Source organism: Macrosteles quadrilineatus, unplaced genomic scaffold (assembly GCF_028750875.1).
Source record: "Macrosteles quadrilineatus isolate MER2022 unplaced genomic scaffold, UCM_ALF_1.0 Scaffold_1__1_contigs__length_201487025, whole genome shotgun sequence".
Taxonomy (NCBI): Eukaryota; Metazoa; Arthropoda; class Insecta; order Hemiptera; family Cicadellidae; genus Macrosteles; species Macrosteles quadrilineatus.
This window is the reverse complement of record NW_026542594.1, coordinates 20,239,165-20,262,874: the sequence shown is the minus strand read 5'-3', so window position 1 is coordinate 20,262,874 and position 23,710 is coordinate 20,239,165. Positions and strand designations below refer to the sequence as shown.

Genomic DNA, 23,710 nt, shown 5'->3' with positions numbered 1-23,710 from the left:
TATTGTAGAGATAACTGTGGTTATGGTGGTTCATGTATACTTTTAAATAATAAATTAGAATATAAAATTAGGGAAGATTTATGTATTTTTAATTTAGATTCTGTTTTTGAAATGTCTTGTGTAGAGGTTATTGATTTAAAAATAATTGTCATATCTATTTACAGAGTACCGGATGATTCTAACTTTAAATTATTTTTAAATAAGTTCGAAGATTTATTAAGGATTCTTAACAAAGACAACCAAATAAATAATGTTTACATTGCAGCGGATTTCAATATTGATGTTTTGGAATACACAAATAAACCACAGCAAAGATTTTAGTTTCTTTCTCTAGTAGAGACATACGGTTTCATTGCAAACTTAACTTCTCCCACAAGGATAACCAACAATAAAGCTTCTTGTATTGATAACATACTATCACTAAAGTTAAAAACGTGTGAAGTAACTCCATCAATGAACCTAGAACTAGGTATATCAGATCATAGGGCAATCTTTGTGGATATTTCTAGAAATATTTCATCTCAGCACAAAACTGATTTACCTAGGGTTAAAAGACGATTTTTTTCAAATAAAAACATTAATTCGTTCATTAAAAAAATCAGTATTACTAATTGGCAAATTTCACTAGATAAAATGTTTAAGGAAAACTGTTCAAACTTTTTTGGATGTTTTCAAAGAATTTTTGATGAATGCTTTCCTTTGAAATTTTTTTGTAATAAAGTTAAACCTTCAAACAACAAAAAATGGATAACAAATGGTATTAAGATATCGAGCATTAAAAAGAGAGAGCTAAGTAGACTAGCAAAGCAGTCAAACGATATACATTTTATTAATTATGTTAAAAATTATAAAAAGATCTTCAGTAACGTTTGTAAATTGTCAAAGAAAATGTATAATTCTAGTCTTATAAAAAATGCAGAAAATAAGAGTAAAGCTGCTTGGAAAGTTGTAAAATCTGAGCTCGGTTGTAATAAACCTTGTCTTAATTTTCCTGATATTGTAATAGATAACAGTATGCCTATAAAAAATGGATATGATATAGCTAGTTTTTTCAACAAAAAATTTATTGAACTGAGCAATGATATAAGTATTCAACCACGTGAGCAGGAAGCATTAATCTTAACTCAGACTGACTTTGATTTAAATCAAGTAAAATTTAGTTTCACAAATGTGACTCCAGATGATGTGATTAAAACAATAAAGTCATTAAAAAATAAAAAATCAGCAGGATGGGATGAAATACCATTGGATATTATGAAAAAAGTAATGCACTCTATTGCTGTTCCTGTATCGGTTTTAATAAATCAATCTTTTAAATTTTCAGTTTTTCCTCAAAATTTAAAGTTTGCAGAAGTAAAACCTCTTTTTAAGAAAGGACAAAAAGAAAATCCTAATAATTATCGTCCTATTTCAGTTCTTCCTTCTTTTTCAAAAATCTTTGAAAAGATAGCACTAAATCAAATTTTTACATTTTTAGACGCACACTCAGTTTTGGTCGCTGAGCAATTTGGATTTCGAAAAGGTCACAGTATAGTAGGGGCTCTAAACGAACTTGTTAACGAAGTATCTTGGGCTCTGGATGGGTCACAGAGTACCATGGGGGTCTTCTGTGACCTTTCCAAGGCCTTTGATTGTGTTAACCATAGCATACTTTTAAAAAAGCTTGATGTGTACAAATTCTCAAAGCAATCAATTACATGGATTAAATCATACCTGGAAAACCGGTTCCAAAGAACTGTAATTTTGAAAAATTATTTAGTATCTAAGTCTCCTTGGGAGAACATTAAAATGGGTGTCCCACAAGGGTCTATCTTAGGACCTTTGCTCTTTTTACTATATATAAATGATTTACCTAGGAATGTTTCAACAAAAATCATTCTATATGCAGATGACACAACAGCAATTATTAAAGCTAGGTCCCATTTTGAATTGGAGCATAAAATTAATCAAACTTTCCATGAATTGGCAAGCTGGTTTGAAGTTAATGGACTAAAACTCAATCAAGATAAAACCCAACTATTAAATTTTCGTACCGCACAGTCAAAAGAAGGTTACAGTTCAGAAATTATCTTTCAGGACCAGTTGATACCACTCAGTGGCAGCGCAAATTACCTTGGTTTGGAACTGGATATTAATTTTTCTTGGAGTAATTGTATTGATAATATTATTAGTAAATTAAATTCAGCCTGTTATCAAATGCTAGTACTACGTAATTATATTGACCTCAAAACTAGAATTGATATCTACTATGCTTTCTTTTTTTCAATTATTAACTATGGGATTGAGTTCTGGGGATTATCATGTGATTCAGCTAAAGTTTTTAAAGTACAGAAAAGGTTTTTAAGAATAATGACTTTCTCATATTTTAGGAAATCTTGTAAATTGCTGTTCAGGGAATTAAATATCTTAACTGTTCCAAATTTATACATATTCAAAACCTTAGTAATGGTACAATCAAACTATGAAAATTTATTAAATGATAATTTTGACCATAGATACAACACAAGGTTTAAAAATAATTTTCAATTACCGATCCATCGTCTGCGTCTCATTGAAAAGACACCAACATACATGGGGAAAAAACTGTACAATAAGTTACCACTAGGTTTAAAAAATATAGCCAATACAATGTCATTTAAAAAGAATCTATCAAAATTTTTAATAGAAAAAAACTACTACCATATTAGTGAGTATTTGTTGTAAACTATTTTTAAATCAAAGTCAGTATTTTTATCTTCATTGTATTAAATTTTTTAACTATAGAATGTAAGATGATCAACAATGTATTTATTATAATTTTGACAATGTCACCTGTTTTGTAGCTAAGCTATGTATAAACGTTTTGTGACAATAAAGTTTGATTTGATTTGATTTGATTTGATTTGAAGTCGTTCATCCATAATGGTTTTCTGCGATCACGTTCAGGTCTTTTATCTTCAATCAAAGAATTTCCTTCTTCCAAAACTTGCTGTTCTAGATAAGAATTTTCATTTTTTGAAACTTCCTGTTCACTTTCACTGTTAGAATGAACAAGATTTTCTTTGTTGTCAACAGATGTTATATCATTGTTTGGTTCCTCCACAAGTTCAGTTGTGCTACTGTTAATAACAGTATATTCAACTTGTTGACTTTCATTTTTCAGGTCATCATGATCATTCACATTAGAGGTATGACATTGGTCTTCTACAAAAACAACATCACGTGCTTTTATAATAGAATAAGGTTTCTTAGGATCAATTAGTCTGTAGCCTTTGGAATGTTCACAATATCCAACCATAATACAAGGCTTTGCTTTTGTGTCAAGTTTCTTTCTGTAACATTTGGGAATATGAACATAAGCTTTACAGCCAAAAACCCGTAAGTGACTTAGATCAACCTTTGAACCAGTCCAAACTTTCTCTGGTGTTACATCCTTTAAAGCTGCTGTAGGACTACGATTCTTCAAATAGATAGCTGTGTTTATAGCTTCTCCCCAATATCGTTTTCCTAAACCTGAATCTTGAAGTAAACATCTTGTCTTTTCAACTAGTGTTCGGTTAACACGTTCACTTACACCATTTTGCTCTGGAGTGTGGGGTATAGTGGTCTCATGAATAATACCATTTAAATGTAGAAAATCTGAAAATTGTTTGTTAACATACTCACCCTTGCCATTATCAGTTCTCAAGCGCTTAATTTTTAAGACAGTTTGATTTTCAACATCCATTTTGAAGTCTTTGAACTTACTTAAAACTTCATTTTTGTGTTTAAGTGAATAGCCAAAAGTTTTTCTTGAGAGATCATCGGTGAATGTTAAAAGATAAAGAGATCCACCCCAACTTTTAACTGACATTGGTCCACATAAGTCTGAATGAATTAGCTCAAGTAATGAAGTAGCTCTGATACTTTGACCTTTAGGAAAAGATTTTCTTGTTATCATTATAACCACTACTTTGCGCTTTGTGATCCGCTTCAATACATGCGGTACAAGTATTCTCCTTTTCTGATTTTGAATAATTTACTCCATTAACTAAACCATTTCTTAGTAAATCCATTCCTTTATGACTTAGATGGCCTAATCTACGGTGCCACGTACCTTTGGTAGCAACTGTTAGAGCAGCTGATGAATTATCTTCTTTGAATTCAGAGTGACCATTCAACTCTGTTGGCTCAATGAAGTTTAGTTTATATACACCACCGTCATTCACAGCAGAAATGTCACTATTTCCCTCTATTCGACAGTCATTTTCTGAATAAATTCTGCACGAATCTTTGTCAAAAACTACTATTTTACCTTTTTCTGTTCTTTTATTTACCGACAACAAATTAGTAACAAGTTGTGGTATGTATAAAACATCCTTATATAACAGTAACTTTATTAGAATTTTCTATATAAAGTTCAATATCACCAACACAATTACTTGTAAGTTTTGCATTATTGGCCACCAAAACTTCCTTATTTTCTAACTTACCATTTTTCACCATTTGATTACTCATATGAGTTGTACAACCTGAAATTACCCAATCATTATGATCAACTTTAGATTCATAAGATTTTATATTTTCAGTATGGAAAACAGTTGTAAGCAACACATTGTCATTTTCTTTGTGTTTCCCAGCATAATTTGCCTTAGATCTGTGCTGAGAGTTATTGCCAAGATTAGGACAGTTAGGCTTAATATGTCCAGGTTGGTTACAATGATGACAAATAATTTCCTTCTGTGGTCTAAACTTACCTTTTGAATCTTTCAACTTCTCAATTTTCTTGGCATAAGAATGTTTAGTTGCCAAAGCCGATTCACTTCCAGTTGAAGTATTTTCAGACCTCCTAAAATCTTCTTGTAAGAGACGAGTTTTAACAAACTCACTTGAGACAGTTGTTTGAGTAACTTCAATACCCATAATAAGCGGTTCATATTCTGAAGGTAAACCACCCAGAAGTAGCATTGCAACTTCTTAATCACCAACAATGTGATTTATGTCTGCTAACTGTTGAACTAAGGACAAAGTTCCATTTACATAGTCTGCCATTGTGCTAAAATCTTCCAATTTAGTTCTAAGTAAATGTCTTAAAAGACTAAGTCTTCTAACCAAACTTTTGTTTTCAAAAGCATTTTGGAGATCATCCCAAGCTTCTTTAGCAGTGTTAGCTGCCCTAACGTAAGGATAACAAGTAGGCAAAACATTTAAACAAATTTTTGCGAGAGCCTTTTGATCCCTGTTTTTATCTTTAATTTCAGTATCATTAGATACACAATCCCAAAGTCCATCAAATATTAAGGCCATTTTCATTGAAAACTTCCAATTGTTATAATTTGAAACACCCTCTAGACGTTCAACATTACAATTTCCTCCCATTATAATATTTGTCATACTAGACAATCCGGTATTACTTGAGGTAGGTGTAATAGTATGAGTTGTATTAGTGTTTACTTATGTAGTTTCCATTTTAGGTCAAACAACATAAAAATTCAGTGCAAGAAATTAGATAACAAAATATTGTTCATAAGCCTAGAAATCTTACCAAACACATTCAGTCCTGAATTCTTCATTTTAATGTAGTTTTATACAATCATATTCAAAATGAATTATATCAAAAACGTCTTCTGGGCCCGTAACCTGATGAAACGAGGGAATAAAATACATAAAATACTTTATTAATAATTGATGTAAAAATGAAAGATATTAAAACATTAACACTTCAAACTGTGAACACATTAGAACAACATAATAATATAATTAAACAGCTGATATTAAAAGACATTTGGCATGATTGTAGGTCTTGCGCCCTTTTCGAAAAGTGACATTTTACAAATATAGCCCCCCCCCCCCCCCGTGAAATATAGAATCCCCCCCCATTGTTATTCCTACAGGTGCACCGGTCTAAATCAAGTTTACCCACTTCTAGATTAGCTAAAGATCTGAAATTTGGCTCGAATGTAGGTCTTGCGTCCTGTCCCCCGTGGCTCATTTGTACTTTCCCCCTACCAAAAAAGGGGGTCTGGAGCCAAAGGCGAGTATATATATATATTATATATATATATATACATATATATATAGGATGACAAAAAAGTCTGGAAACGGCTTAATATATTTTCAACTAAATCCATTAGAAAATTCAAACTTTTCATATCAACTTATATGTATGAAAACTACTTTTTGCAAGCATTACCATTTTTTGACCTTCACCAGGGGACGGCAAATGAGGAGTAGGTACATAATCTTTAATGTAAGTATAGGTTGTTGATATGCACATCATTTTAAAGGTCTGGTCAAGTGGAGTTCATTGCCGGAAACCGCGTCTCAAAAGGTTCATTAGTTACAAAATGGTGGCAGTCCAAAGTTCTTGTGGAAAATACCTGCACAGGCCTTAGTATTGGTAAATACTCATAGTCAACATTAGCCGGGAAAGCTGAAATCCGGTTAAATTTGTTTTGAAGATTGAATAATATTAGAAGATCTCAAAGAGCTTCCCTCGATTCACTCGCTCTGCTCAATAATAGTATTATGTAATTTGTAATTTATTGTCAATTGAAAAATTACATAGCCTACATTGTGTTTTGAGTGCTTATCAACTAAACATCCGCAAAGACCGTTAAGAGGGAAATAAAATTACTTTATGTTTATGGTGATGTTTGATGTTCGGGATTGGGGACGGTTAAGCAATTTTCGCTCCAAGGGGCTCCAAACCTGGCTACGCCACGGATACGTGGGTTTGGCTTATAACGTCAAATAAACAGTAAAAAAGTCATGTTATTTTTAAAAATTACGCCATAACAGCTAAACGTAAAGGTCAGACCAGGGTTATATACATTTTTTATTCCTTTTGACGAGTAGAAAAAGCAGTTACAATTAGTGCATTTAGTAGTGCCCCTGTATAGAGTGAAATGGCTGATTACAAAGAAAGTTGTTCATTTTAATTTTGTTTATTTAAATGTTTTTTCCAAGGCAATTTTTTCACTGAGGTTAAAAGGAAAAAATAAAATTTGTAAAAATATAAAGCTAGCTATGTCTCACGTGTTAAAGCATTTTTAATGCAAGAGTTTTCAGATTGCTGCCAGTTAATATCAGCCTGAATATGTAGGATAGGGGTTCTATTCCTAAAATACTTAGTTTTGATAATTTATTTTAGGGTTTACAGCATACTGTACCAGGTGCAGTGAGCGGAGATTCTTCAGAAGGTGATCTGTAGCTTTCCTCTTCACTCTCTGTTGTATATCCAGAAATCTGATGAGCCTACAATTAAATTACAGTGAAATATTTTGGGCTTCGCAGTAGAAAATTAAGGCAAGCAGTTGAAACATTTATGTCAGTAAGATGTACAGAAAACTTATATCATAAATAAGTACCAGTATCATAAATAACGACCAAGCAATGCACGTGGTGTTTAATTTGTTTGAGGTGTTAAAAATCATAGGCTTGCATATTTACAATTTCTATCATCTATCCTAGACTCTATTATGAGCAATGTTTGCTTGTATGCTTGCACGACGATCTCAAAACGGTTTTGACGATTTTCTTCAAATGTTGTGAATAGTTTATTTCTGTCCTAAAACGTATTTACTGCAGTAAGAACTGCCATCTTATTGCGTAGAAAAATGAAACTGAAAGTACAATTTTTTTAACATTGTTCCTGTAGGTTTTCGCTCTATCTCGCGAACAGTTGATTTTACTGAAAGTATTACTTTATATAATTAAACGGGGATACATTTTGTGATAGTTTAAGCCCAACAGCAAGTATGTAGCGCAAATAACGGCCAAAATACAGACCATCAAAAAAATAAATTTTCCAAAGATGTTTAACAATTGTGGTTTTTTCAATATTTCCACAATATAGTTGTTTGAAGCAAACACCGTATTGATTTAGAGAGTATGCCAGTTTATTTGCTATTAATATAAAATAAATGGAAGTATGAATAAAAATACCCCCACCTCAGCAAACCTGCATACTAAGCGAATTTCCATTTGCCGGATTTGATTTTCACAAACTTTTTTAAATAACATTAGGTTTAACTAGTACCTAGGTTTGCTGTTACAGGGAGGATAATATAGTAGCCTATATATTTTTTTATAAAATAATAATAGTACGATAAGAAACAAATAAATTTACCCAATATTTTAAAAATGTATCTATAAATAAGGAAAAAACAATAATTAAAAATCTTCACTATTAGAATAACATGGGCGTTTTTATTTTGCATTTTTTAATTTTCTCCGTAACCAATAACTTTAAAAACACATTTTGATGTACTAAATTATTAGGTTTTAAGCTCTACAAAATGGTTTAAATATACGTTGTAAAAATTGTATCTTTTGAGGGTCAAAAATACGAAAAAACTGTTCTTAATAAAAAAACCCCATAAAGCAACCGTTTCCATGGCCTGATCATGCTTCGCGAACTTGTTTTAATAAATCTAGGTTTACATGCCGAAAAACATACCTTCATAATATACCTTTAACGGCAAAACTACTCTTCCCAAAGCTGTCAAAAGTTTATACATAAACATTTAAGCTAAGCTTTGGGTACAGTACTATCACATGAAAAAAAAATAAAACAGTTTAACATAGTTAACAGTTTATTCAGGCTGAAAGATCAGGCAAATGGGATCTTCCAATTACAATCACTCTACAGATCTTCCATGCAGCGGGTCATTTTTCCATGTCAAGTGCGCCCATCTATACAGGACATGCTGAATATGAATTGAAATACAGGATTGATATAGAAGAACACAAAAAATTCATAAATAATGGAAATTTCACTACAAGTACTGGTCTGGAATTTGGTCTGTTTAGGCCATCAAACATCTTAAAGACAATGAAAAGCTCTGGTGGATTGACTCGAGGACGAGAGATAACAGACAAAATGTTGTAACTCGATGGGCGCTTGGTATGATCCGTCCTCATCAAATCTGTAGGAAGTTGAGAAGTATTATAAAAAATGACGTCAGTGACTAGTGAGCAACATGTTGAAGTGCGCCATTAATTCTCGCACAAGACAACGAAATTGATGAAAAGATTATTAGTTTCCTCAACACACACCATTCAATATAAATGATGTGCTGATTATTAGCATATTTCCCTTAAAGGGAATACGCCATTACCTTAGGTATCATGGTAAGACCTAGACCCCGGACCGATTTACTTTTTCATTTTGGTATTCCTAGATGCCAAAAATACTGTTGGTTCAAATTGTTATAATATATAAATATATATGTATATATACCGGGTGTCCGAAAAAGACTCCCTAGTTTTAAAAACACCTCACGATCTTTTCGTGCTGTGTAGAGTATACTTCAAAGTTTTAGTTTCGTACGTTGGCAATAAGTTGCGTACACCTATTTGACCTTGAGCGTAGATTTGGTAATAAATTATAATATAAAAAATAAAATAGTAATGATAAAAATTTGTAAAAATAGCTTGCATGTCTGCAGGATTACAAATGGTTCGCATATTGAGGTTTGATAGTGTTATTTTTTTTTATATTTTATTACCTTTCATTTAATGTATCAGCATAGCCACCTCTATGGAATCAGTCGTTAAAATTTGTATCTAATACAATAAATAAATGAATTTTCAAACTAGGTGAGTTTATTGGAGACCCTGTATTTATGTCCGTTAGCACGAAAATAACTCGAGCAAAAATCATCCGACTTAGTGGAATTTGGTACAAACATGTAAACGAACATTTATTTATTAAAACGAGTCCGCGAAGCATGATCGGTATGATAAGGCCATGGGAATGGTTGATTTATAGGTATTTTGTCGGTAACAGTAGTTTTTTTCTTCATTTTTAACCCTCACAATTGTATGATTAAAACATTTTGTAGAGATTAAAAACAAATAATTTAGTACATAAAAATGTTTTTTACAGTTATTGGTTACGGAGAAAATTAAAAAATGCAAAAAAAAATCCCATGTTATTCTAGTAGCGAAGATTTTTAATGATTGATGTTTTCCTTATTTATAAATACATTTTTTATAAAATTGGGTAAATTTATTTGTTTCTTATCATACTATTATTATTTTATTAAGAGATATACTTATTGCCCTCTCTGTAGCAGCAAACCTAGGTACTAGTCAAACCTAATGTTATTTAAATAAGTTTGTGAAAATCAAATCAAGCAAATGGAAATTTGCTTAGTATGCAGGTTTGCTGAGGTGGGGGTATTTTTATTCATACTTCCATTTATTTTGTATTAATAGCAAACAAACTGGCATACTCTCTAAATCAATACGGTGTTTGCTTCAAACAATTATATTGTGGAAATATTGAAAAAACCACAATTGTTAAACATCTTGGGAAAATTTATTTATTTTGATGGTCTGTATTTTGGCCGTTATTTACGCTACATACTTGCTGTTGGGCTTAAACTGTCACAAATGTATTCTCGTTTAGTTATACAGGGTGTTTTTTTTAAGTGTGCCACCATTGGGATCTCAGTAACACTGCTGTGATTTTACAGTGAACTTTAAATGGGGAACATTCCCTTGTTTTTAAAGAGGTTCAAAAATAATTAAATACAATTTTTGTAAATGGCCATTTTCCAATATGGCGGTTAACTTTTAAATTTTTAATGGAACACCCTATATTTTATCATGTTTTCGGATAGAACATGCAATTATCTATTATTATGCAATAATCTGATTGACTAATTTATTGTTTTGATAAATCTAGTGATGGTAGGCCATTCCATACGCTATGATCAATTGTAACATTTCTTGTCAAATTGTCAGTATTCTGCAGTTGACAGCTATCAACTCAAGAAAATAGTTTGTCATAGAGGAAGTAGTCTTACTGTAGCTGCACATCAGTTGCTTAGGCCCTGTACACATGGCAGCGGTTGGAGTCGAGGTTTACGCTGCGGTTGCGGTGTGAATTGACCGTCGCTCAACAGCCAGTACTGTATTTACCCAATTAATTTCTTTTAAAAGCGTAACGCTTGACAATTCTTTTCAACAAAAAACTCAACTAACTCAATACTCAACTAACTAACTTGCCACGCAATCTTTTTTAGTTTATGTCCTAAACGTATCTTCTTTTTGTACTACTTTAATGAACAGTTCAGTGTCAAAGTTTTCTGGTTCCACAGCAGCACACATGGCCATTGTAAACTTACACTACGAGCACTACATCAACTCCAGCCACAGCTACACACTTCACCAACACAGAAAGAGAGAGCGATGTCCACAAGGCAAGCGCGCAGATGTCTGTGATCCTATATAGTAGCAACTGCAGTCAACCGCGGCGGCTACCGCCCTCATGTGTACGCTCTCATGCCAACTCTAGTAACTTCAACCGCACGGGAGCTGCGGCGGTCGAAGGGAAATCTACGACCGCCGCGGTTTGTTGCGGTTGATTGGAAGTGGGCGGTTGCATGTGAACGGTCCCATTTGCTCCTTTGTACTTTCAACCGCCGCGGTTCCCGCGCAATGGCAACCGCGGCGGCAGCCGCCCTCATGTGTACAGGGCCTTAGCAAGAAAGATGAAACAGTCGTAAAAACCAAGAAGACAGTGAGCTGTGAATGGTTGCTAAAAAGAAGGAATTTCTCTCATGTAAATTTGTTGAATGTATTTGCAAAATGAACCAAATGAACGAGAAGACCTATGTTGAGCTCCTCAACTGTGTTTCACCGCTTATTGGGAAACATGACACTGTTATGAGAAAAGCAATATCTCCCCACAAAAGACTCACAAAGTGTGTAGACCTGCTATATTTTGCCCTAAAATAAATGACAAAGCTTGATGTTAAATATTTCTAAGATTGGTAGGTTGTGAAGTATGTGCTGGTGCTAGTTATAATTCCACATTTAATTCGTAATTTATTTGAAGTAGGTAATTTATTTGAAGTAGGTAATTAACTGTGAAATATGTATGTATTTTTTACCAACATTTAAAAAAGTAGGTTTTTAACACGTTCGCTACTGAGCGTCGCATATATGCAACGCCGTGGTCATTGCCACAGACCGAGGTATAAATTTGAACCTTACGCATAGACCGGCTGTCACTTGGTTAACAGTACACACAGACCACGGGCGAAAACCTGTAAAACAGTGATAATTTACATTGTAATACGCTACAATCGTGTTTGTAAATAATTCATTCTTGTTTTCTTTTGTAGTTTTTATAACATTTTGTAATGTCGCATATTTGCGATGCCCGGTCTACAGCGAAGACAATAGGTAGTGAAAATTATCATAGTTTTCTTGAAATGGACCAAACGTCGCATACATGCGACAGTTCATTTTTGTTTGTGTTTTGAGGGTAAAGTAAGTAAACAAAACAGATTATTCAAGAACAGTTTATAACTGAGCGAATATAAAAGCTACATAGGATAATGCAGCATACATACGATAGTGATGCAGAAAAGTAAAGACCAGTTTTTTTAACTATCATTATGACGTCACCAATCATCATATCCACAGACCAAGCGACGTAGTTGTGCGTCAGACATCTCTATAGACCACTGCAGGGAATTCAGTGCCTTCTAATAGACCGTTACAAAGATGAGCATTTTAATAACATTAGAACCCCGACGCAAATATGCGACAGTCTATGAGTGGAAACCGGCCGTCGCATATGTGTGTCGCTGGTCCATGTGAATGAAAAATGTTGTACTATTGTAGTAGCAAACATGTTAAATTCATTAGTCTAAAAAAAAAAAACTTCTGGATAACGTTGTAAAATAAACCTGCATACAAGGATAATAGGTTTGAAACTTAAAATCATAAAAGAAAGCTACTCACCATATCTAAATAATGACCAATCCTTCTGAGTTGTTTAGCCTTAGAAAAATTGAGCAAAGCATTGCTGGTAGCCATGGCTTCGACTACGAATGTTGCAGTGACATAGCTAAAAAGTAAGTTAAACACCCAGATGTAAAATATATTATTGAAATACCAAAGTCAACTGTGGTTCGTATGGGCAGAAGCCCTTAAGTTAAACACCCAGATGTAAAATATATTATTGAAATACCAAGCCAAACAAACTATGACAACCAAAATTATCTATGAGTAATTTACCTGCACACAATTATTATTTTTTTTTTTTGTGGGAACATTCTCTTTAGTTGTTATAGGTATACATTATATTATTTTATTCCTTCCGGAGTTTGAACTCTGCTAAAGCAACTTATAATAATTATTGTATGAAAGTAAATACTAGTTTATTTAAATACATCTCACCTATGTTCAAGCTTTGGCCTTGTGACTTTTTGATGGTAGTACAAAAAGCTAATTCGATTCGAAATTAGGTACCAGTAGTTTACTTTACCACTTAGGTAGTTTTGATCATCTTGCCTGTGGTAAATAATTATATATAGGCTAGGCCTACATCAACGTGCCGGAGGTTCGCTTTAGTTGATTTGAAGACTATGGCGATTTCCCCTGCGGTCGGTTATTTCCACAAACATCTTAGCCTATTAAAGTCCAGTCAATGATGGTAAAAAAAATAAAACTGTGTTAATTGGATTTAGCTTCAACTTGTATTCTATATCAAAATCCACCCTGTGCCGTGGGTTGATTATTCCCTAAGGGTAACATAATATAGTTCTGCTGTAATCATGACAACCAACATTTCTCCATCATCAAAATTCACAACTGATTCGGTTTTCTCTGTTAACCGAGTGGCTAGACACTCTGGTTAGTAATTAAGAGCTAATCGTTTTGTTTTTAACTAGTTTTTATTTAAATAAACTATACTTTTCCCAAAACAGTTTGGTTTTGATGCAATATTTAGGTTAATATGCTTCGTATCAGCGGGACTCTGTTGCAGAGGGTTACATGAACGTCTATTGAAATATTTTACCTTAAAAAAATGTATTTACTTTTTTAAAGATTAAACTAGCCTAAATCATTTTGAGGAATATTATGTAGGCCTAGTGATGAAAAGATGACTGGCCACATCATCTGCATTAAAAGAGGCAACATAGGCTATAAATGAGTTTTGAAAAATGTTAGGGTTTTAAATTGAAAGTAGGCTATAATGAACAAAATAACTTTATACTTACCTAACAAAAGATAAAATGCACATAAGTATTGAGCCCAAAGCCCATCCAGAGCGATAAAATGCTGCTGGTAATGTCAGAGCACCTGTGCCTACGATCAAGTTGAAAATATACACTAAGCCAGTCTGAAAGAAGAACAAAACTTGATTGTTGACATTAATTTGGTAATTCAGATATTTCAAAAGGCACAATAGACATTTTCAACAATAACAGGGATAGTGACAATTATTTGAGAGCTTAGGAGATAGGGCTACTTCTAAATCTGTTTTTAAACACATGTTTATAGATTAAAGGCCTAGACTAAGATAAAGAATGGGTTTTCTTATCATTACCAGAAACCCTGTCAACGCTACACTTTAGTAGTTGACAATCTATATGTTCTTCTGAGAGTTCAACATCTTTTGACGCCAACAATCCACTCACTAGGATTATTCGCCTGGGAAACAGAGTCAAGCGATGAGGACTGGACTTTTCTTCAGCGGCTTCAAACTGGCTCGAAGAAAGTTTCTAACTGTCCTTGGTGAGCAACAGCCTATCAATAGGCTTAAGCCTAATCTTTTTCCGATGTAGCCTATTGAGTCACCATTATTTACTTTTGTTGTGAGTTTTATGCTACCTAACTTATTTATAATTTGTTGAGTTTCACAATTTTTATTTGTTAATTTTTCTCTTGTTAGGACTATCAATTGATTGTTACATTATTATTTATTTGTTGTTAGTATAGGCCCTAGGTAGCTATTTTGTTATTTTTTTTATAGGTCTGCTGTTTGTATGTAGAGATAAATAAATAACTTAAATAAGATATTTTTGACCTGAAGATGTCTCTACAAGCACAAAACAGCTGTAGTCACAAACTTAGTGCTAACAATGACTACAAACACTTTTGTTTCAACTAAAGTGAACTGTTATATGAAAACGGGATTGTTACATTGGTACTAACTAGGTGGCATTCGCAGAGGCATCCACAAAATTGAGCGGAGTCATCAAAGGTTCAGTAGGCCTAGTTTTTAATGCATGCGTTGCGGGTCCAAAGTAGCATTTTTACTCTTTAGGGAGTAAAAATCGTTTTTAGCCTCTATGGAATAAAAATCAGCTGTTGTCAACTCAGTTGTAAATTTCTATTGTAAACGATTGCATGTATCAAAATATGTATCGATGCTTGCTTCGTAATCATTTTAACCTAAAGTCTACAGTCTCTTCCCATAGCATTTTAGCATTGCAGATCCATTAATCCATTCCCACACTCAACACTGCTCACCTTTTCTACTTCCTTCACCACCCCCTACGTCGTGGGCCTGTTTCCCTCTCTTCCCATAGCATTTTAGGATTGCAAATACATTAATGTAATTGCCAAAGACAGTCCCTACACTCTGCACTGCAAGCCTTACTACTTCCTTCACCATTTCCTACGTCATAGACCTGTTTCCTTCCCTTCTCATAGTATTTTAGGATTGAAGATACATTAATCTAACTGCCACAGACGGTTCTCACACTGTGCTCATACTTTACTGCTTCCTAATTCACTTCCTACATCGTGGACCTGTTTTCATCACTTTCCATAGCATTTTAGGATTGTAGATACCTTAATCTAATCGTCATAAACTGTTTCCACACTCCAGACAGCTCGCCTTGACTACTTCCTTCACCACTTCCTACGTCGTGGCTCCGTTTTCCTCCCTTCCCATAGAACTTTGGGAACGGAGCAGATACCTAAATCTAATCGTCATAAACAGTTCCCACGGTCCGGACTGCTTGTCTTGAACTACTTCCTTCACCACTTCCTACGTCGCGAACCTGTTTCCTTCCTTCCCATAGCATTTTAGGATTGTAAATACCTTAATCTAATCGTCATAAACAGTTTCCACACTCCGGACAGCTCGCCTTGACTACTTCCTTCACCACTTCCTATGTCGCAGACCCGTTTTCCTCCTTTCACATAGAACTTTAGGATTGCAGATACCTAAATCTAATCGTCATAAACAGTTCCCACAATCCGGAATGCTTGCCTTTACTACTTCCTTCACCACTTCCTACGTCGCGGACCTGTTTCCTTTCTTCCCATAGCATTTTAGGATTGTAGATACCTTAATCCAATCGTTATAAACAGTTCCCACACTCCGGACAGCTCGCCTTGACTACTTCCTACGTCGCGGACCCGTTTTCCTCATTTCCCATAGAACATTAGGAACGCAGATACCTAAATCTAATCGTCATAAACAGTTCCCACAGTCCGGACTGCTCGCCTTGACTACTTCCTTCACCACTTCCTACATCGCGGACCTGTTTTCCTCCCTTCCCATAGCATTTTAGGATTGTAGATACCTTAATCTAATTGTCACAAACAGTTCCCACAGTCCGGACTGCTTGCCTTGACTACTTTCTTCACCACCTCCTACGTCGCGGACCCGTTTTTCTCCCTTCCAATAGAATTTTAGGAATGCAGATACCTAAATCTAATCGTCATAAACAAACACTTTCCACACTCTAGACTGCTCACCTTTACTACTTCCTTAACCACTTCCTACGTCACGGATCTACACCTAGTGTCGTCATTTGATTATATTTATGATCCATACCGTTTCTGTTCTAATATCTGTGGAATAATGCTATCAGCTATTTCTTTATCTACTGCATTCAAAAGTCAACAGCTGATCATATGTCTTTGTTTACGTGTCAAATACTGCTTCCATAAGGATTACATTGAAACTTTGAGACCTAGTGGGGCGGATTCCTGAGAGTCTTTTTTAACGCCATATAGATGTTGGCACTCACCGATATGGTCTTTATCACCATGCAAAATTTGAAAACGATTGATTCAGCCGTCTAGGAGGAGTTTGCATATTACGAAATGTATAAGAGTCGACGTATAAGAGCTTCGCTTGCTCTGCTCAACTAAGGATCGTTTTGACAACAAACACGTAATCTAAATCTAGGCTATATTAGTTGATTTATACGACCCAGAGGCCATTTTCCATCACGAGACAAAACTAAGGTTAACATAAACAAAAAACTGTAGGCCTATTAGGTATTGCTTTTTATTTAAGTTAACTGATATCATGGTATAATAAGTTATCAAACTGAATCAAATTGGTTTTTAGTCCAATAACTACACCTATTGCAGGTTCTGTGCGGAACTGTAGCTACCCTTTATACAGTAGGGTAACTTAACTAAACTTAAGTTAGTTAACCATAGATGGGTATCGCACGTAAATTTGACGTAGGGTGAGTTATTTTTAACATTCCACCCCCACCCCTTCAACCGACGCTACCCTCCTTCCAGCAGTGCTCTCAGCAGTAGGGACGTTCCGATACCGCTTTCGATACGATACTTGGTGTCGATATGGTATCGGAAGTGTAGTATCGATACCATCTCAGTATCAGAAAAATAAACTGGACAATGAACACAGAACGAAAGCTTGAAAAAGCAGGTTGCACTTTCATAAGCGGCACAAATGAAAGCGCTAGTAATTTATCAATAACCCAACCTAACATAACCGATAGCATAGGCCTACCTTCATTTGTGCCGCTTATGAAAGTACAGCCAAAAGGCAAATGAATAAATATAAAATAGGCTAGCCTAGGCGAATATATAATTACAAAGGTGTTATTTATTTAAACAAAAATGTAAACACATTTAAACACAGTTTGACTTATGCTGGCTATTGTGGCTGGCGTTCAGCGGAGTAGGCCTAACCTATTAAGTCAATTTAATAAGGGAAGTTTTTAAAAATCTCGACCGTAACCTATATTTTATATTGTAATTTTACCCGAAAAAACATGTACTTAGATAATTATTCATGACCATTGAACTTAAAACAAAAATGTATTTCTTAAATAAACTCCTAATTCTGTAGGAACTACTTTTCCGATACCGATGTTCCAATACTCCGTTTTCAAGATGTCTTTATTCACACTGTACAAATTTTCGTAAATGAATAGTGTCTATTGTTACTTACTGCCTAAATTAGCAATAAGAAACATTTAAACAAAATACTATAGGCTACATTATTTTAAATTGAAATTACTATAATCTTCTATTTTGTAAGGTGCAAGGTCAAGTAAGAATGCCTTCAGTTTTTTCATAAATTTAGATTTGTCTTTTTCTTTTTTTAAAAAGCTAGGAAGTTTTCTAAAAAAATAGTTTCCAATATAAGAAGGTTTATTTTCAAAAAGTTCAAGTCTTGGTTTTTCTTTAGCTAAATAATTTTCACCCCTTGTATTATAATTATGCGCAGGCAATTCTTGTGTCCCAGCAATATTTAAAAAATATTTAATTGTTTCAAAAATATATTAGGCGTGAACTGTAAAAATGCCCATTCCTTTAAAATAAGATTTGACGGACTGGTTATATTTTAATTTATGTATTATCCTGATAGCTTTTTTTGTATTTTCAAAATCTTTTTTAAATTCTTTTTCTTTGTCCCACCATAAATACTAATTCCATAGTTAATATGTGATTCAATATGAGCATGATATATCATTTTAAGGTCTGATCCTTCACAGAGATATGACATTGTTCTTAGGACGAATATACCAGAATTGTTTTTTTATTAAATACTCGACATGTTTATTCCAGCTAAAATCCTCATCTATTATCAAACCCAATAGTTTTGAGGTTTAAACTTGAGCAATGGAATTTGTATCTATATCTAACTTTATACTTTTATCATTTTTGTCTCTTTTTAGCAAATTTCCCTATAGGGAAGTAGCTATTACTGTAGGTGGCACGGTAAGACCTAGACCCGGGACCGATTTACTTTTTCATTTTGATGTACCAAGAGGCCAAAAACACCATTCGTTAAAATTTTTATATATGTATATATATATATATATATATATATATATATATATATATATGTATATATATATATATATATATATATATATATTATACGTCCGTGAACGCGATAGCTTGAATAATTTTTGTCCGATTTTTATGAAATTTGGTTTAAAGGTGTAAAGCGGGATAAACTTGAATGAGTTCGCGAACCAGCACGATCGGACCATGGGAACGGGGCTTTACGGGGGGTTTTATGGGGTAAAAATTGGCTTTTCTCACTTTTGACCCTTAAAACACAAAATTTCCCGATTACTCTTTAGACCTTTTTAAAGAGCTTAAAAAAACAAATAATTACGTATATAAAAGTATTTTTGTTCGATTATTAGTAATGGAGAAAATTAAAAAAATTGTAAATTTAAAATTCCCATGTTATTCTTATGGAGAATATTGTCAAATGTTGTAGTTTGCTTGTCTATGGATATATTTTGATCAAACTTGGCAAATTTATTTATTTTGTACTAAGCTATCAATATTTTACTCAAAAACACACTTTATTAGTTTCCTTGTAGCAGCAAACCTAGGTACTCGTTAAACCTAATGTTATTAAAATATATTTAACTGAAAATCAATTCAGACAAATGGAAATTCGCTTAGTCGGCAGGTTTGCTGCGGCGGGGGTATTGTTTGGAAAAGAATGAAATTAGTTTTACTAGTATTAAGTACCGGTACTAAATTATGGTTTTTTAAAAAACTGATTCAGACTTTTTAATTCTGATTTAGCAGACATTTCTAAATCAGTTAGGGATTTCCCAGTTGTGTTAAGATTAATATCATCTGCATATATGAGTGAAAATTTAAAAACGTACGTTTTCATGTCCCTGGCATTTTACTTCGTAGCTACTGGATTTGTAGTTTATTATTATGTGTTTTAATATTTTTTGGGATGGGGGCAACATGTTACACACATTTATTTGGTTTTAAATAGGTTCTAGGTATTTTTTTCGTATTTTTAAAGTCTCGAAATTCACGACCATGACGTGTCCCTAGGGTACATTTTCCAACTTTCACGCTGTTTTTAGACTAATTATTCATGCAGCAATATATAAAGCCATATTTTTATGTCATCAATGGTTATTAAACTTACAAAAAAGGAGCATATTATAATTTTATTGTCATTGCAAACTGACTACCATGACATAATAAGTCTGTCCCTCGATTTGGCGTCACGACCATTTGGGAAAATTTTTCAACTTTGGAGCACGACAGTGGCAAGCCTCGCGTTGATGGAGTCAGTTGGTTTTAGAGACTAGTTCGGGGTGTACGTCAGGATTGTAGTGCCGGTCGTTTCGAGTTGAAAGGAGGAATTACAAGATTAATACAGGAAAGGTTGTGTTTTTTGTAATTTTGGTGTGTCCATGACCGTACATAGTCATTCGATGAAGTAGACATGGTGTTAATTTTTGTTTATAAGATATTTCAATTGCTAGATTAACCTAGAAGTCCACTTTGTATCCTCGAACATGAGGTGCAGAGCTACCGCCAGAACAGAGCCAAATAACACGTAATTTCACGACCAAAGTTTCACGACCATCGCGGGTTTTTTCACGACCTATCCAGCCTTATGGATTATAGTGTGTTTGGTCGTGACAATAACTTTAATATAATTGTAATTTGAACAGTTTAGTTCAATTGAAACACATATTTTTATTATAACTAATAGTATAATTAAAGGATTGTTTAGAAAGATTTAGATTGTTTTATAAAATTCACGACCGTACCGCTTGTCCCTGACCATCACGTTTATGATTTCTGTCATAAAAATTTCAAAAATTAAAATATCGTCATATTTCAATGTTTTATACACAAAAGAAGCACGCCTCTATGCAAACATAACGATTTTTCGGGTCTCAGGTAAGTTTTTTCGGAGTTATACAAACTTAAAAAGATTTTATTGGCTTTTTTTCAATTTTTTTGAGTTTTTTATTTTTTTCTAGAAAGACCAAATATACTAAAAGCTCAGTGACCTTTTTAATGTATAATGGTCATAAAAGTAAATTAGTTTATAGCAAAACATAGTTATAAAAATAATATTAACCATTTTTAATATTCATTTAAACGTCTGTTATGGTCGTGACAGGATTTTGTGTTTTTCCACTAAAGATGCTCTTTTAAAAAAAAAACTACCAAAGATATTGCGTTACCATGGACATTTTATGAAACTTCAAATATTAATGAAATCAAAAAAATAATAAAAGTTTTGAAAAAAGGGGAAAAAAATTTGCAAAGTGTGTTTCCTGAAAACGTACGTTTTTAAATTTTCACTCATATACTTATCTTACTACCTGGGTCTTTTAGAGAATTTGGAAGATTTTTAAGGTAACATATGAATAAAAGAGGACCAAGAATCGATCCCTGTGGGACACCAGATGATATCTTTGATAAATTAGATCTTGTTTTTTGGATGATGTTATTTTTTGACAAAGTTGATATTTCCACAAATTGGTAACGTTCCTCTAAGTATGATTTAAACCATTTGAGAGTGACTCCTTTAATACCCAAATTATCAAGTTTAGCTATTAATTGATGGTGGTCTACATTATCAAATGCCTGGGACATATCCATGAAGATGCCAGCTGAATTTAAACCCTTATCTAGTGAATGTAACAGTCAATCTACCAGCACGGAAACCATGTTGATCATTATCAATTAGATCATACTGGTTCAAGAAACTGTTCAACCTGTTGTACACTGCCTTCTCATATACCTTTGATATTGCCGGGAGAATTGACACTGGCCTGTAGTTTGAAATATCTTTCTTAGAGTTTTTCTTATAAACAGGTACCACTCTAGCAATTTTAAGCTCATTTGGAAAAATTCCTGTTACAAATGATGAGTTAATTAGGTGCATTAAAATGAATTTAATCTCATCTTTCACCTCTTTTAACATTTTTACTGATAAATCGTCATAGCCAGATGTTTTATTTTTTAAAGATTGTAGGCTATAATAGTTATTACTTCGGTATCAGTTACTGGTTCGAAATACAATTTTGTATGCCATATATTTTTTGAAGAGGTGTCTGATGTAGTATTACAAAATTTTGTATGTAACATTGAGGATTTTGTAAAAAATGAGTTAAAATTATTTGTTATTTCTTTTGGATTGTTAACTACGGTATCTTATTGTTAACTTTCAATGACATATTTTCCTGTTCTTTTTTTTGCCGTTAAAGACTTCCTTTGTTAATAATTGACCATGTTTGTTTTTGAAATGTTTGATGAATGTTTAATTTTTTTGTTATAATATTCTTTTTTTGTCTTGAAAATATCAAATTTAAATTTTCTTTGTTGAATTTTAAGTTCTTTGCACTCTTTGTCTTGATTCCTTGCACACTTAACTTAGCCTAACAATAGTTTCCCTCTCTTCTCTTAACCTAGTAAGTTATTCATCCAGCAATTCTTTTTGGAGCCTGTTCCAACAGTAATTTGTGGAAAACACTCATTAAAATAATAAACAAATTTCTGATGGAACTTAGAGTACTTATATTCAATAGGAGACATGTAAATTTCCATCCAATTCTCATCTTTCAGTTTTGATTTAAACAAATTGATGTTTTCTCTGGCCAAGATTTTTACAAGTTTTTACTATGGATTTTTTTTTTTTTTTGTTATGATCAAGGGTAATCATATCGGACCCAAAGTATCGATACCTACTGGTAACTTATCAGTAGTATCGGAACGTCCCTACTCAGCAGTCATTTGCCTTGTGATGGCTGCCTTGGTTAGGTCGTAGTGTGTTTCTTTATTTCCTTGCTAGTCGGTTTCTTGGAACGCATATATGTCAAACTTACGTTTCAATACCCTTTGTGTATAGTAAAATGGCCGGTAGTAGGCCTACACCAAATTTAGGCTACCTACATATTGATACACTTAGCGTTACACTGTATGACGATGCCTTACTGTATGCAATTCCTATGTACGTCAAATTTACGTATTGATACCCTTAGCGTCATAACTTACTGTATGACAATACCTTCCTAGGGTTAAAAGCTGATTTCTACTTACCAATGATGAATAAGTTTCGGACATAGTCAAAACCTTAAAAGGTGGTTGGATGGTTCAAAAACAATAACCCCACCTTGTTTAATAAAAAGTAAGTTAGGCCTTAATAAGTTAAGGATAAACAACCCTAATAAGTTTTAAAATAATGTACTTGTCCACAAAATAAACTCGTCCAAAATAAAATAGCCCAGGGTTTCAGCAAATATGTCAGATATGGTTCATTTTTATCAGGTTAGAAAATATTTTCAAAATAAAATACCCTAGGCCTAATATAAAATTGAATTAGTGTACATGGTCGCTATCCTTTTTGACTCAAAATGCTTTAAAATAAATTATTTAATTTACATAGTAACTGTTATCAAATGTAACTTGGATCAATTAATTACAATTTGCAAAACTTAAACTAGACTAACACTGTTTGGTTTGGTTTGAGGCTTGAGGTTTGACAAGGCGACAAGGCAACAAATAAATAACAATAACAAAACAAAACAAAACTGACAGACAATACGCAATACCAATACCATAGAGATAAAACATGGTCCCTTAGCTGTTCCATAAGGATGGGAAATCTACTAAGGGACTATGTTTAATCTATGCCAATACACAAGTGGAACTGGTTGGAAGTTGAGTCAGTGTACTGGATCGGCAGCGCCGCTCCGCTGCCCGAGCCACCAGCAGTGGTTGCGTTCAAGGAAATGAAGGGTGAGAGTGGACAAAAGCGCAACGCAGCGTATTGCTTCTGCATTGTCGCGGCATATGTTTAAGCTCTTATATACCTAAAAATCAGGGTTTAAGAGACTTCTTTTGAAAAATCATTTATCTTCCTGACATGATCAATCATAATCAATGTAATGAGTTAACATAATTGAAGTACCGGTACTATTAACAC

The 23,710-nt window shown here is 33.5% G+C and overlaps 1 protein-coding gene across 1 annotated transcript in view; it reads right to left on the bottom strand.

Annotated features, from left to right (window-relative positions):
• The window catches only part of LOC129004798 (transmembrane protein 104 homolog), a 70,194-nt gene extending 46,938 nt beyond the window's left edge, over positions 1-23,256 (bottom strand). Inside the window, exons 1-4 of the mRNA XM_054433442.1 lie at positions 22,825-23,256; positions 13,986-14,107; positions 12,724-12,829; positions 7,131-7,215 (exon numbers count right to left, since the gene is read on the bottom strand). Of these exons, the coding sequence (XP_054289417.1) occupies positions 7,131-7,215; positions 12,724-12,829; positions 13,986-14,107; positions 22,825-22,848 (337 nt within the window). The 5' untranslated portion in view covers positions 22,849-23,256. The remainder of the gene's footprint in view (positions 1-7,130; positions 7,216-12,723; positions 12,830-13,985; positions 14,108-22,824) is intronic.
• Positions 23,257-23,710: the final 454 nt, after the last annotated feature.